At 36.4% G+C, this 16399-nt stretch overlaps 1 protein-coding gene across 10 annotated transcripts in view; it reads right to left on the bottom strand.

The window, feature by feature from the left end:
- Positions 1 to 511: 511 nt before the first annotated feature.
- The window catches only part of LOC148776847 (olfactory receptor 11G2-like), a 54214-nt gene continuing 38326 nt past the window's right edge, over positions 512 to 16399 (bottom strand). For 4 of the 10 annotated variants that reach the window (XM_088840082.1, XM_088840085.1, XM_088840083.1 and 1 more), the window contains one exon: positions 13535 to 14478. In XM_088840082.1, coding sequence (XP_088696208.1) covers positions 13535 to 14478 — 944 coding nt within the window. Of the gene's footprint in view, positions 695 to 1691; positions 1930 to 4009; positions 6122 to 13534; positions 14479 to 15743; positions 15917 to 16399 lie in introns of those variants that run through there. The other 6 variants (XR_016038327.1, XR_016038329.1, XR_016038330.1 and 3 more) reach the window with 4 other exon arrangements.

The raw sequence follows: 16399 nt of genomic DNA, 5'->3' as shown, positions 1-16399 counted from the left end.
TTTCTTCCTTCTTCAAGACATCCTGTTGCCAAATGCAACCATGGTTAGGTTTCTTATTTATCCTATGAAAGATATTCCTTTTTTTAAACCACAAGGACAAATTTATAATCTCATCAATAAATGACAACTTACATACTATGCATCATTTATTCACTTAATAACAAATATAAGTTGGAGGTAGTTCCATATCTGTATATCTAAAATTCTCCCATTTAAGAAATGCTACATCATATTCCATTGCATGAATGTCATACATATTGAAATATGTCTCAATAAATAGGCATTTGAGTGGGTTCTAAAAATGCATTTCTCACATATGTATGATTATATGTGTAGATTGTGTATCTAAGAGTGAGTACAATTGCTGGGATAATGGATATGTGAATTTTAAATTTTCTGAAATTGTTTGCAATGGCCTAAGTAGAAGTTGCACCAGTTTAGACTTTTATCAGTAATGCATGCTTTCCCCTTTTACATGAAAGAATATTTGATGGTTGTACACCAGAATGCCAAACCCTTCAATATTTTCTTATAGTTTATTATGTATTTCTCTCTTTATGAGTAGAATGAGAAGTATAAAGATTTTTCTAAACATTTTAAAGTTATTACCAGAGCAAATCACTCAAATTTTCCATTCTTCACTTTCTTGATCTGCAGAATGAGGGAGTTGGATAAAGTCTCTGAGTCCTTTCTCCTAAAATTTTGGGAAAAGTACGAATAGCCATGATGAATAGGTTCAACAATAAGATGAACAGTTCTCAAAGTGTTCAGTTCAGTTCAGTCACTCAGTCATGTCCTACTCTTTGCAACCCCATGGACTGCAGCATGCCAGGCCTCCCTGTATATCACCAACTCCTGGAGTTTACTCAACTCATGTACATTGAGTTGGTACTCACTATTTACTTAAGATTTTTTAACCTGGAAAAGTATAAAGATAGCCCAGTTGCCCAAAGATTTCCCCTTTTGTTTTTTGACCAAGTTTCTTATTTTTGTATTTCCAGAAATTTCTGCAGGGCATATTTTATATCTTTGTTCCTCAGACTATAGATCACAGGATGAATGAGTGGGGTTCCCACTGAATAAAACAGAGTCACAAGCTTCTGTATTCCAGCATCATGCCCAGATGTTGGGCTCAGATACCTGACCATCACTGAGCCATAGAAGAGTGAGACCACAGCCAGATGAGACCCACAGGTAGAGAAAGCTTCCCTTGTCCAGCTGCTGAAGGGACTTTAATACAGCTCTCAAGACCAGAGCATAGGACCCCATGATGCAGAGGAAAGGAATAAATAAGAGGAGAGAACTTATGACTGCCCAAAAAATTCCATTACTGAGGTTCTCGCACAGGTGAGTGCTAGAAGAGCACCTGGGTCACACAGGAAGTGGTCAATGATCCTGGACCCACAGAAGGACATTTGGGAGATGATGATGATGGGGACGGGGAACCAGAGGAAACCAAGTGCCCAGCAGCTGATCACAGGATTGGTGCAGAGACGTCCAGTCATGAGAGTGGGGTAGTGTAGAGGCCAGCAGATGGCAAGGTATCGATCAAATGCCATAATAGCCAAGAAAAAACATTCTGTAGAACCCAAGGAGAAGAAAAAGTAGAACTGGAGAAAGCACCCAGAGAAGGAGATGAGCTTGTTGTCAGGAAGTTGGCCAACATGTTGGGGACAGTGGAGGTGACATACCAGATCTCCAGGAAGGAGAAGTTGGCCAGCAGGATGTCCATGGGGGTGTGGAGTCTCTGATCCCAGCACACAGCACAGATGATCGAACCGTTGCCCATGAGGATCAGGAGGTAGACAGCAGAGAAGAGCACAAAGAGGAGAATCTGCCCCTCCCTGGGGCAAGGGAAGCCCAGGAGGATGAAGCCAGTGATGGTGCTGGAGGTGTTGGGGGTGTTGGAGATTTTCATGAGTCTGCGAGCTGTGAAAGGTCATAATTACTGAATATCCCTGGAATAGCAGAGGAGCTTCATTTTCTTTGTCCCAACATGAAGCTGAGATTTATTTACTTGTTATTAATTCATTATAATTGAGTGTTTACGTTTAAATATTGGGGATACAGCAATGAACACAAGAGATTAAAACTCATACCTCATGTAGCTTATCCCAGTAGGAGAATGCAATGTGTAATTCTTTTGAATTAAATACATTGAGTTATTGTTCTTCTTGGCAAACTGCTTCTTAAGGGTAGGCTGAAGTTATTGCTATGTCAAACAGTAGTGTCATGGTGATGACTGGGGGTGTACATGATCTTGCATTTAGAAGGGTTTCTATAATTTCCTTATAATAAGTGGAAAATTGCATTTCCTATGTACTCCTTGAGTTGTCACCTAATGTAGCTGCTTGTAGGCAGGTACCTTGTTGGATCATGTGATTTTGAAGCAGGAAAACATGTGTGACTTTTGATGCCATTTAAAAGTTGACATTTGGCTATCTTCCAACCTAACTTGTTGATTCATTCTCCCTATTATCATTATCTGACAATTTCATAAGTAAATCAATCAACTTTGATGGGGAAAATTTCCTTAAAAAAATAGCACCAAGAAAGAGGCCATCTAAATAGATTTCTTGAATAATAAAATTAATATATCAATAATATGACCATGTTGAAATAGTTCTGTCTATTCTCTGTGATAAAAATGCAGTGCTGTGCACAGCACTTTGGAACCCATTCTTCTCGGTCAAAATCAGTATTACTTGGTTCTCAGGTCAAGGGGTACTCACTCATGTGTTCAATAATAACTCCCATGATTCTGTCCATTTCTATCTTAATGTGCATTACCTCAGTGCCTTGCTGGCTTCAGCTAGAGTGAGACTGGGAGGGGAGAAGATGACTGCATTATGTGTTCAGCTTCTCTATGCTTTTGCTCAGCTTGTAAATTTATCTGTCAGCTCATGCAGCTCAATTTCAAAAAACATACAACCGAATCAAAACATGGGAGAAGACGTAAACAGAAATTTCTCCAAAGAGGACATGCATATGGCCAACCAACACATGAAAAATGCTCAACATTGCTCACTATTACAGAAATGCAAATCAAAACTACAATGAGGTATCCCCTTACACCAGTCAGAATGATCATCATCAAAAAATCTACAAACAGTAAATTCTGGAGAAGGTGTGGAGAAAAGGAAACCGCCGTACACTGTTGGTGGGAATGTAAATTGATATAGTCACTATCGAGAACAGTATGGAAGTTCCTTAAAAAACTAAAAATAGAGCTACCGTATGACCCAGCAATCCCTCTCTTGGGCATTTACCAGGAGAAAACCATAATTCAAAAAGATACATTGCACCTCAATGTTCATTGCTGCACTATTTACAATAGCCAGGACATGGAAGCAACCTAAATGTCCATTGATGGGTGAATGGATAAAGAAGATGTGGTACAATGGAAAATTACTCAGCCATAAAAAGGAGCAAAATTGTACCATTTGCAGATACATGGATGGATCTAGAGACTGTTGCACATAGTGAAGTAAATCATAAAGATAAAAACAAATATTATATCAATTTTATGTGAAATCTAGAAAAATGATACCAATGAACTTATTTACAAAGCAGAAATAGAGATACAGACATAGAAAACAAATATATGGATACCAAGAAGGGGAAGGAGGAGTTGGGATGAACTGAGAGATTACAATTCTATGGATAAACTAGGTAACTAATGAGAACCTACTGTATAGCATAGGGGACTCTACTCAGTGCTCTGTGGTGACCTAAATGGGAAGGAAATCCAAAAAAAGGGATATATGTATGTCTATAGCTGATTCACTTCGCTGAAGTGAATGCTGAATTAAAACTTTCATTATGTTTTAATAGCACATCTCTCTTTCTACTATCCTTTGTACACAGTTCAGCTGTAGTTATGTTTATTTCTAAAATACGCCTTGAGCCCTGATGCATCTGCTTCTCTCTTTCCCCAGCACCCTAATAGTTTAAGTTACTCATATTATTTCTCTAAATTACTGCAAAGGTCTCCCAAATGATTTCTCTGATTCCTGCCTTTGCTTCTATACAATCAGTTCTCTACACAGCAGACAGACTGACCTTTTAAGAGTGTAAATAAGATCATGCAATTTGCTTATGCAGAAACATCCCACAACTCAACCTGGAATAAAATCCAAGTTCCCTTTTATGATACATGGGCCCCTGAATGATCTGGCTTCCACCTATTTTACCATTTTCTTCCCTTTTCCCTTTTCTGATCTGTCTTTTCCTATTCCCCCTTCTTCATTTACACAGGCCTTCTTTGTATCCTGGAATGCACAACTTCTTTACTGACTGGGTTCTTTGCTTTAAATGTTCTATTCACCTGGAAATGTATCTGGAGCCCATTTTTCACTTTCCAGCCTAATTATTCTGTTCTTCTGAACACCTTATGTAAGTATCTCTGTCATTCTTTTGTTTGTAAATTCCTATCAAAGTCTGAAATTCTTTTGTTTCTTATGTGTGTATCTTTGCCAGCCAAATGAGGGCAAGAACCTTGTCTGTTGGGTTCATTGTTTTATTAAAATTGTGGCACAAAATAGTTTTAATTGTTTTATTAATTGCTTTTTTTCAAAATTATGTTTCTGATTATAAAGTTTGGTTATTATTGAAATTTTGGAAAATGTATGCATTATAATGAAGAGAATAAAAGCTTCCTTAATATCTATACATAAAACATATTTTGGAAGAAATATATTCCAAGCCTGAAAACAATAGAGTTTTGTTTTCTACAGTGGAGTGGAGTCCTGGTATCCTCACTAACTTCTCTCAGCAGCCAGCCTGGATGATTCCCCTGTGAGCACAGTCCTTTCCTTGCTGGCCTGGACAGGCTACTCCATACAGAAGCACAGCTTCCAGAACTGGACCACCTGAGTCTGAATCCTACCTCCACAACATTATAGCCATGGATGCTAGACCAAGTATTAACCTCTCCATGGTTTTGTGTCCTTTTCTGTAAGGTGAAGTGAATACAACTACAGAGGGCATTTTGAAGATTACAGAAAGAATAGTTTTAAAATGCCTAGCAATATACATAGGGTATATATATATACATATACATATATATCCTATTGTTTAAACTTTTTCAAAAGCCCAAAGCAAAGTGTATTTATCCACTACTGGTGAGTGGCAGCCAATTATGTTATGCTAGAAATTGTACTGAATTTGGATACAAGAGCCCAGGATTTGAATTCCAACACCTAAACATTGCATTGTCGTGGCCAATTCTATAAGCCAGTTATTTTTTGACTCTTAGTTTCCTCAGATGTCAGATGGAGATGATAACACCTTCCCCAGAGGGTTGTTATGAAAACTATTGAATGGAATAATAAATTGACAAGGTGGAAGCAGCTTCTCAATATCTGACATGAGGTAAATATTAGATGTTTTGGGTAAAATTGTGGCGGAGTTACAGGAGACATTTTTCTCCAGAGATGTAGATTCTCCGTCTATATTTTAATATTTTTCTCTTCTAAAAACTGAATTACCTTCTTTCCTGAAGTAAGAAAGGGATTCTCAACTGAAGCTTCTCAGTTTTTTACAGACTTTTCTGAGTAGAAGCAGTTGTCTTTGTAGTAACCAGCTGGGAGAGAAGGTGTGAAGAGTAGGTTGGATGGGGATCAGTGAATGTATGTGCTTTAGGATCCATGGGTTATAAGCACAGCTTGTCTCGTCCTCCTTGAGGAATCATTTGCTGCCTCTAGAAGGATTGTGCCAGGAGACAGGTCTATGCTAGTTCTTCCCGTGTTCACTTCCTATCTCCTCTGGAGACAGTTGTGCCTTCATTATTGCTTTTATTTTCCCCAGTGATGGAGGAAGTAATATCTTTTCCTTAGTTTTAGTCTCTTCGAGATGGCCAGAGATTCAATCGACAGGTTCATCAGTCACTCACCAAATCTGTTCAGAACACTTCTCATATGATCAGGGGAGATTCTGTCAAACAAAACCCAAGCCAAGGTGTTCGTCTTGCTGGAGTTTGTTCTTTGGTCTTCTGATAAGTTGTTGTCAACTGTGGGTGCTGGGGACAGGTGCTTGTCTTGCTATCAGACAGAGGAGACTGGTTTTAGGGAGTAACGAAGCTGTGCAATCCCTCTTTCCCCCAGACTATCATGGCCTTTTTCTGTAGAAAAAATAGAAATCTTGTGTTGAATCTGATAAGCATTTATCATTTAGAAAGAGTTACCTACAGTTTCAAATAAGAAATTTTAATTTTGAATAAAAATTTTTTTTCCCAAGAATTGAGTTTTCTTTTAAAAGTCTGTTTTAAATCTTTGAGGTTTTCACCAATTTACTAACACAAAAAGGCTCATTTTATTTTAAAAAATGATCAGTATCTAAACTTGATTGGATCATGGGCCAGAAAAATAAAATCTCTCTTCACCTTTTGCTATAAAAGATACGAGCAGTATAATTTGGGAAATTACAGAATAAGGTCTTTATATTGCATAATGGTATTAAAGCAGCATAGATTTCTTAACTTTGATCATTATGCGAGGTTATGTGAGAAAATATTTTTAATTCTAGAAAATACATACTAAATCATTTAGGTAAGTTGTCTTCAGCTTACACTTAATAGGTGTGTATATAGAGACAGTCAGACATATGGACAGAGAGAGGGTAATAGATGTAAAAGGACACAGAGAGACTGTAAGAAATAGTGGTAAAATTTTAATGATTTGAAGTCCGGATGAAGGGCATATAGACATTTTGTACTTTACTATTATTGCAACTTTTCTGCAAAGCTGAAGTTTTGTTTGATAATAAAAAACAATACCAGTAATCAGCTCACTTTTATTTATCAAATATGCCTTTTTTCCCCCCTGGTTCTCAAGGTCTTATTTGGAAGCAGTTAGTCTTTTTAAACATCTGCAAACAAAATACAATTTTTCTTATGATTTAGCTGAACTGAACTGAACTGAAAAGAAGATAACAAAAAGAAGAAAAATTGCAAAAATATAGAGAAAGGTTTTAGGGAGTTATTTCAGCTGTAGTAACATATTAGCAAGTAAATGTTATTCTGCTTTTTGCTGCATATCTTTTGTGGCTTACACCTGATGGAATATATGACTCCCAGAAATCCATCACTGAATATTTACTTTGTATGTGCCACTACTCTGGATTGTGAATGAATATGAAAATTGGAAAAATAGAGAAATGCAAAGAACATTAAAACTTGTCCTCATTTATTATGGGAATTTAACATGAATATTTCAGAAGAAAAAATACGAAAAAGTGCCACAGATATTTTATACAATTATTAATGATAAGAACTTGGAGCGCTAAAGAACATTGACCTTGGGATAGGAAATGAACTATATCTTAGATATAAAGGCCCATTAGTATCCAGAACATATTTTGTATGACTCTATCACTGAAGTAAAATGCAAAAGCTTCTTCAGTTTATACTTTGTGATATTTCTTTAGAATTATTTTCCATATCTTCTCAAATATGTTTATATATATACTTAAGTATGCATCTATCCATATTTATAAATAAACAGGGTTGTAAATTGTGATTTGTATTAAATTTTGCAGACCTATTTACTTTATTCTAGAAATTCATTTGTACTTTTGAGAAATATCAATTTAAATAGTAGTGAAATGTAAACTGTGGCCAACTCTGTTGCTGCTGCTGCTGCTGCTAAGTCACTTCAGTCGTGTCCAACTCTGTGTGACCCCATAGGCAGAAGCCCACCAGGCTCCCCCGTCCCTTTGATTCTCCAGGCAAGAACACGGGAGTGGGTTGCCATTTCCTTCTCCAACTCTGTAGGGACATATTAATTCAGAACTAGAAAGTATGCAATATGATTGATAACAGTCTTCAGTTTGAAATGTTGCTAGCATGATTTCACCTTCCTTTATACATTATCAGTTGATATATCAAAGTTGAGAAACTTCCCCTCTTCTGCATGGTACCAGTGAAACTGACTGATGAGAAGCTGGATGGGCTAAGGGACCTCTTCCCTTCTGTCCAATACTAAGGGCTCACTTTTCTATCTTCAACTCCAGCTCCCATTCCCTCAGGGTACCTTGTGGCTGTCTCTTAATTTAATTCAGAGAAAATTAAGAAAATACAGAAAATTAAGAAAATTTTGAAGTTACAAATACTAGTTTTGTTAGAAAAAATAAGGGACAAATGGTTAGTGAGGTTTTATATAGACGAGCATCCTTAAGATATGCTAGTTCTTTTAAACTGGGAAACTGAGCTAGATTTATCATTATCATTATTTACAAAATAACTTACTGGAGATTCAAAGTATTCTTTATATACTATTACATATCTTCCTTAACCTGAAATAGGTTTACATCCTAATAAAACCTTTAAAATTGAAAATATGGTAAGTAAATGCTCTAAAATGTTTCAATTTTTTAATTGGAGGAAAATTGGTTTACAATGTTGTGTTGGTTTCTGCAGTACAACAACACGAATCAGCCATAATTATACATATATCTCCTCCCTCTTGAGCCTTAAAAATGCATTTATTACACCTAACTTACCGAATATCACAGTTTAGCCTAGTTTACCTTAAATGTTCTCAGAACATGTATTAGCTTACTTTTGGGCTAAAGTCATCTGACATAAAGCTTATTTCATCATAAAATTGCTGAATTTTCATAATAAATATTATTGTTGATTTGTTGAGCACTGTACAGAAAATGATAAACAGAATGGCTGCATGGGTACTGAATGGTATAAGTGTATAGGTTGTTTACCCTCATGATCATGTGACTGACTGGAAGCTGTGGCTCAGAGCTGAACCTAGCATTGTGAGAGAGTATCATACTACTTATCAACAGGCCAGAAAAATATAAAAATTCAAAGTATGGTTTTTACCAAATGTGTATTATTTTCTCACAACTGTAAAGCTGAAAACTGGTTAAATAGTAAGTTGGGGACTATCTGTACTTGGTATTGAAACATTTGAAAATAAAGCATACAATTGGGAAAAAAAAAACCCAAAATAGAAAAAAAAAAAAAAAAGACCTCCCAAACCTCCATATTACTGCCCAAACGTTGCCATTTCAAATATTTTGAAATGCTTCCCTTTGTATTTTTTTCTAAAGACTAGATTTTAATTTTTCTGCACGTGTGCCATATTGCATTTACAATAGTATGCTATACTTATTCATTAAGTTTTTATCAACCATTTACCCAAACAATAATAGTTGAATATTATTTCAGCTTTAGAGGCACATGGAGAATTTTTCCTGCTTTTAAACAATATATGTAAGTCTGCTATGACAAATAAATGGTGATGATGAATATGAGTTTGGACTCAGAGAAACCTGATTGAATCCCTGCTTTTCTAGTTACTGTTAAACTGTATTACTGGTAAATTGTTACCTATTCTCTCCAGGCCTTAGTTTTCTACTCTGTAAAACATGTAAAATGGTAATGGCTCATATAATGTAATGAGGATTAAAAGAGAGATTGTATACAAAATGCTTAGCTCGGGAGCTCACATGTGATAACCTAACATTAAGAGATGCCATAGCATAACACGTTATAGTATGGTTTTTGGAGTCATAGCTGGTTCCAACACTCATTAACTGTTAGGGCAACTTGCTTATTCAATCTAGGCTTTAGTTCCCTCATCTATAAAATGAAGATATGAATGGTATGCTTGAGGCTGTACATTACTAGCATGGCTAAAGTGGAAGTTCATTTTAGGCACATTGAGAGTTAGCTAGTGTAGCTATTGTGACTTTTAAAATTACTTCACAACTTTTAAGTCCAACATATAGGACAATTTGCTTTCGAAAGCCAAGACCATTTCCTATTCCGGTTTCATCACTTGGTTCTACTTTTTTCCCCCAGAACAACTGCACAGTTCTACTTTGTCATGGAAAATGATCAGCCCTTGGCCATCTGCCGCTCACTGAAATACTTCACTCTCATGAAAGATCTGAGGTAGGTTGATGTGTCTTTTTTGGCTCATTGATTTACTTAAGCACTCAAGTGTTATTTTCTTTGTAAGTGACATGGTCTTGTAGGTTGAGTTCCCTGGAAACAAATACTAATAATAAATATCAGTAATATTTGTACTGTGATGGCATCTGAAGATTGAGTTTTATATTTTAATACCTCTATCCCAATGATGTGCTTCTTTATTTCTATTTGTCTTTTTTTGGGCCTTTTTTTGATTTATTTATTTTTAATTAAAGGATAATTGATTTATAGTATTGCTTTGGTTTCTACCAAACATCAGCATGAATCAGCCATTTTTCTATCTATATCTGTTTGATGAATTGTGAATTATATTCCATCTTGAAATTGTATTTATTTCGATTAAGGATGCTTATTAATATATTAATAGGTTTGGCCAAATATAAGTCATGATGGGTGGTAAATGCTACATGGACATCTATTTGAGGAATACTTCTATTCTGTATATTGTAGTATACAAGTAAACAGATAGTGGTCTGGGAATGGTTATATGCATTTTTCGGAACTTGCCATGATTTCTTACCCCTTCATACTCATGGGTTTTTATCCGTGCCTTCCTTTACCTGCTCCCATAGCAACTTAAAATTCCCTTGTTTATAGAACATCTTGCTTCATTTACTACTTGTTCATGATCCCCAGAAGAGAAGGAAATGTGTCTTATTTGCTTCTGTATATGGCTTGTCCCTTCCAGTTCAGTGCCTAACATATTGAATGTGTTTGTTATAGTGAATAAGTGACTATGGAGGAAGATGATACAACAGTTATTTTTAAAAAGCTGCTTTCACTTTTTCATAGTTTGTTATTCTCATAGGTCCTCAGAAGAGGAAGACATTTCTTACTTTGTTCTGGCTGAACAAAAGAATTTTAGTGAGATGACATGAAGAGGTTGTCAGTTTCTTTTTTTTTTTTTAATTTTCCTCTGAGAAACAGTCTTCTTTTTAGTTTCTCAAAGAATCACAGAAGTATGAAAAAATGTTACTTTGGTTCCAATTTCATAGTAAAAAAAATATTGTTTAAATGAAATACATGCATATGGAAAAATTTTAAATATACAAAGGCTTGTATGTACAGAGAAAATATTTCCTTCTCTCCCTGTCCCTAGATACCCAGTTCTGTTTCTCAAAAGCATCACTGTTCTTAGTTTCTTCTTTCAGAGATACACAATGTGTTTATGAACATAAATATGTAGATATTTATGTAATCTTTCTTCATATGAAAGATGGCCCAAGACAGATCTCTTTCATCTCACTTTTTCTTTAACTTTGAGGGTACTTTTATATCAACATGTACAGATCTTCATTTTTAACAGTTATATAGTATATTTCACCCTATGTATATACAATAATTTATCTAATTAGTCCTTAATTAATGGGATTTGGATTGTTCCAATCTTTTACTATTAGAAACAGTAGTCAATATTCTTGTACACATGTCATTTTTCTTATTTGTGAGTATACTCCTCAGATAAATACCTAAGAGTGGAATTGCTGAGTCAGAGGGTATGCCCTTTAAATTCTGATAGTTATTTTCTCGGTGTGTATGCCCAGGAGTGCGATTGCTGAGTTGTATGGCAGTTCTATTTCTAGTTTTTTGTGGGAGAGGGCGAGGGTGGAATGATTTGGGAGAATGGCATTGAAACGTGTATATTATTGTATGTGAAATGAATCGCCAGTCCAGGTTCGATGCATGATACAGGATGCTCGGGGCTGGTGTACTGGGATGAACCAGAGGGATGGGATGGGGAGGGAGGTGGAAGGGGGGTTCAAGATGGGGAACGTATGTACACCCGGGGCAGATTCATGTCAATGTTTGACAAAACCAATACAATATTGTAAAGTAATTAGCCTTCAATTAAAATAAATAAATTAAAAAAAAATAAATTCTGATAGTTTTTTGGCAAAATGTCCTCCATAGATATTGTACCAATTTATGCTCTACCAGTAAGGGAAGAGATTGCTGTTTTTCTCAACATTATTTTTGATCTTTGTCAATTTGGGGGGAAAAGAGATATATTTATTATAGCTTTCTTTGTACTTCTCTAATTCTGAACAAAATAGAATGTCTTTTTAGATATTTAAAAGCCTTTCCTTTGTTATTTACTTTTTTTCATTTATTTATGACTTTTTATTTTGCTGATGCTATTTTTCATATTGACCTGAAGATATATACAATATTAAAATTGATGTTATCATGATAGATGTTTTAGAAGACAGAAATAAAAGCACTACCAGAAAAGTGAAGAGTTTGCTGGTGTTGGAAGAGTAATAGGAGACAAGTTTTGCCCCAGGATTGTACAATTTGTAAGAGCAAATACAAAAAAAAAAAAAAAAAGAGGTGTAAGTATCCATGCTGAAGATAAAGGAAGAAACTTTCCCCTCTTCCTGTTTTCAGAACACTTACTTTAGAAAACTTGTACTTGTTTCTCTGTCATTGAAATGAATGTAAAATTTAAAAGTTTTAAATTTTGACAGGTTTTTCAGCACCCTTGCCAGATTTATGACCTAGGAATGTCTTTGTCAAGGACCTGGGAAGACTTTCTGAAATGTAATAATCAAGATAGAAAGGCCCCAATCTTCCATTTCCTGTGGGAAGATAGGCACATAACATTGGTGGCCTAATTTCCAAGTTGAAAACTACCTCTTGTTATATAGAAATGTCTTTTCTTCTTTGTGTGAAGCCAATTAGCAAACACAGATGGCCAGTCCAATTACCAGGTGAATCTAGGATGAATTGACTATGTGTGATAAAATGGTCGAGTCTTTTTGAGGATTAGTTTTTATCTTGAGAACCTGTATGTAATGGGTTGTATTTGCCTGACTATTAAAGGATAAAATTTCTTTCAGTCTTTGCCATTTCTCAGTGGGTTGCCTGAGATGCCCATAGTCTCCTGCTTTAATGCTTATTCAATAATCAGTGAGTTTAGTTCAGTCGCTCAGTCATGTCTGACTCTTTGTGACCCCAGGGACTGAAGCATGCCAGGCTTCCCTGTTCCTCACCAACTCCCTGAACTTGCTCCAACTCATGCCCATCGAGTCAGTGATGCCATTCAACCATCTCATCCTCTGTCGTCCCCTTCTCCTCCTGCCTTCAATCTTTCTCAGCATCAGGGTCTTTTTCAATGGGTCAGTTCTTCACATCAGGTGGCCAAAGTACTGGAGCTTCAGTCCGGCCAATGAATATTCAGGACTGATTTCCTTTAGGATTGACTGGTTTGATCTCTTTGCAGTCCAAGGGACTCTCAAGAGTCTTCTCCAACACCACAGTTCAAAAGCATCAATTCTTCTACTCTCAGCTTTCTTTATGGTCCCACTCTCACACCCATAGATAATAAATAATAAAACTGCTTTATTCTCTTCCACCACTGTGGAGAGGTTTTCTAGATTGGCAGGAAATTTATATTTAATTATATTTCCCAGCAAACTAAACTCAGTTTTTCAATCTATGGCTCTATCATTTGCAAAACTGGGGATATGCGGTACATCTTTGAGATGGCTTATAGTCCTAAAGTCAGTTAGTCTTCTTTTTAACCAAGAAATTAAAAACAGCTTCTGTCCCCCCAAATATTTTAAATCAAGATCCTTACTTTTATGTTCCTAATAATTTCTTCATAGCATGTTTCATATCTTTGTTTCTCAGACTATATATTACAGGATTAATGAGTGGAGTAACTACAGAGTAAAACAAAGTCACTATCTTCTGCATTCCAGCATCATGTTCAGATGTTGGGCTCACATACATGACCATCACTGATCCGTAAAAAAGAGAAACCACAGTCAGATGGGACCCACAGGTGGAGAAAGCTTTTCTTCGTCCAGCTGCTGAAGGGACCTTCAGCACAGTTTGTCGGACCAGCGCATAGGACACCATGATGAAGAGAAAGGGGATAAATAAGAGGAGAGAACTTATGGTAGAGCTAGTTAACTCTATTACAGGGACTCTAGTGCAGGTGAGGGCCAACAAGGGACCTGGGTCACACAGGAAGTGGTCAATGATCCTGGACCCACAGAAGGACATTTGGGAGATGATGATGATGGGGACTGGGAACCAGAGGAAACCAAGTGCCCAGCAGCTGATCACAAGATTGGTGCAGAGACGTTCAGTCATGAGAGTGGAGTAATGTAGAGGGCAGCAGATGGCAAGGTATCGATCAAATGCCATAATAGCCAAGAAAAAACATTCTGTAGAACCCAAGAAGAAAAAGTAGAACTGGAGAAAGCACCCAGAGAAGGAGATGAGCTTGTTGTCAGAGAGGAAGTTGGCCAACATGTTGGGGACAGTGGAGGTGACATACCAGATGTGCAGGAAGGAGAAGTTGGCCAGCAAGATATACATGGGGGTGTGGAGTCTCTGATCCCAGCACACAGCACAGATGATCGAACCGTTGCCCATGAGAGTCAGGAGGTAGACAGCAGAGAAGAGCACAAAGAGGAGAATCTGCCCCTCCCTGGGGCAAGGGAAGCCCAGGAGGATGAAGCCAGTGATGGTGCTGGAGGTGTTGGGGGTGTTGTAGATTTTCATGAGTCTGGGAGCTGTGAAAACAAAATCACATTATTGAATAATTGTAAAGACAGGTGAGAACCCAGATATGAATTGAAGCCACTCTGGGGAATGAAATAGACATTTATGTATCAATAGTTACTGTTTTAGCCTAATCCTGAATTACTGTCCTAGTTTAACAGTTGGATTATAAAAACACAATTTAATGAATATCAGTATATATAGAGATATTTACTTATTGTGAAATATATGGAAACATGTTCAACATTTAAATCTTTATATATAAAATTCTGCAGTAACTATCACTGAAGTTGAGAAATAGAGGATCACCTGTACCCTAGAATCTCCTCTTATGCTCCATTCCAATAAGAGGATGACTATCCTCTGCCTCTTAGCCCCTTCAATTGTTAACACTCTCCTTTCCTAATGGTAATCACCTCCCTATTTTTCTTTATTTTAATAGCTAAGTATGCATTCTGAAACATTTTTTTTTAGTTTTGCTTGTTTTTTATTTTACATAATTGAAATCACAGTATATGTAGTATTTGGACGGCTTCTTTTGTTCAACAGTAAGGTTTTTTACATTCATGTTGTAACAATCATCTATAGTGGTCCATTTACACTCCACTGTACTCTATGAATAAACCACCACTTATTAAACCATCGTACTATAGATGACTATTTTGGCTATTTCTAGTTTGGGCTGTTAGGAGTAATGGTACTATGAATACAGTTCTCTTTTCCTGGTTCACACATGCATGCATTTCTGTAGGCTGGATCATAAGGGCATGTGTATCTTTACCTTCAGTAGATAAGTTCAACAGTGTTCCATCATTATTGCACTATTTATCACTGCAACTGATAGCATGTGAAAGCCCCAGTTGTCAACATTCTTTTCTGATGGTGAGGTCTCTATTGACCAGAGCCTAGGGAGTGAGCTATATGCTGCATTTTAATGACTTCTCTCTCTTTTAGTTTTGTCATATAAGACTGCGTAGTTTTCTTCCTGGCAGTATTGTTTTTTTCAGAGTAGGAGCTTATATTAGAAATTTTTTACTTTCAAGGGAAAATATTCCGGAAATTATAAAGAAAACTGTCTTCAAATTTGGTTTAGGAGAACATTTTAATGCATGTAATTTACAGCAATCTTTATCTTATATGAGTTTTGAGTCTTGTGCTCAGCCTTATGATTTAAAGAAATAACCTTCTAAAAGGTTATTTTTATGTGTGTTAATCACTTTATCATCTCAAATATTTTCAGCACTTTAAATAGCTTAGTTAATGTTGAAGAACTTACTTTTTCGGGTATAGTCTATTTCATTGTTACATCTCTTCTTTTACCCCTCACATCCAATTCATTAGCAGGATTCTTCTGTTTCTAAAGTATGGCTTGTATCATGCACTCCTTTGTCTTAACTGCTGTCTCTCAAGTTCAAATTACCATCCTTTCTTCCTTAGACTTCTGCAGCAGCATTCTAACAGCTTGCTTCTACTTTTGCCCTTCTATCCTCCATTTTCTAAGCAGCAACCAAGTACTCCTTGAAAAATGGAAAAACTGATCATGTTACACTTTTAAGTAAAACTTATCCCTCTCAGCAATTCTGTGCCAAGAAGTCTTACAGAGCTGTTACAGAAAACAGGAAGGTGTTCTAGAAAACAGGAATTACCATCACCATTTTATGCTCAGTCTAACATATTTAATTAGCTTGTATCACTATTCACTTTTCATTACTGAGCTCCTCTGTACAGAAGACTGATGATGTTACCTGCCTCAAGTCTGAGCTGAAACTGTCAACAAAATTCCCCAAACCAATCAACCAAACAAACAGCAAAAGACCAATAAACTCACCCTGCATCAATTACAGAGGGTACTGTGAACATGGGTGCAGTGATGTCTGTGTATTTGTACCCTGGCCATTTGGACTGAGTTAATTAACAACAATCGCCTTGTTT

This window comes from Moschus berezovskii, chromosome 9 (genome assembly GCF_049115385.1).
Source record: "Moschus berezovskii isolate FMDL1 chromosome 9, NW_MosBer_1.0, whole genome shotgun sequence".
In the NCBI taxonomy this organism is placed as follows: domain Eukaryota; kingdom Metazoa; phylum Chordata; class Mammalia; order Artiodactyla; family Moschidae; genus Moschus; species Moschus berezovskii.
Note: the sequence above shows the minus strand (reverse complement) of the source record. Positions and strands in the feature narration are given on the sequence as shown.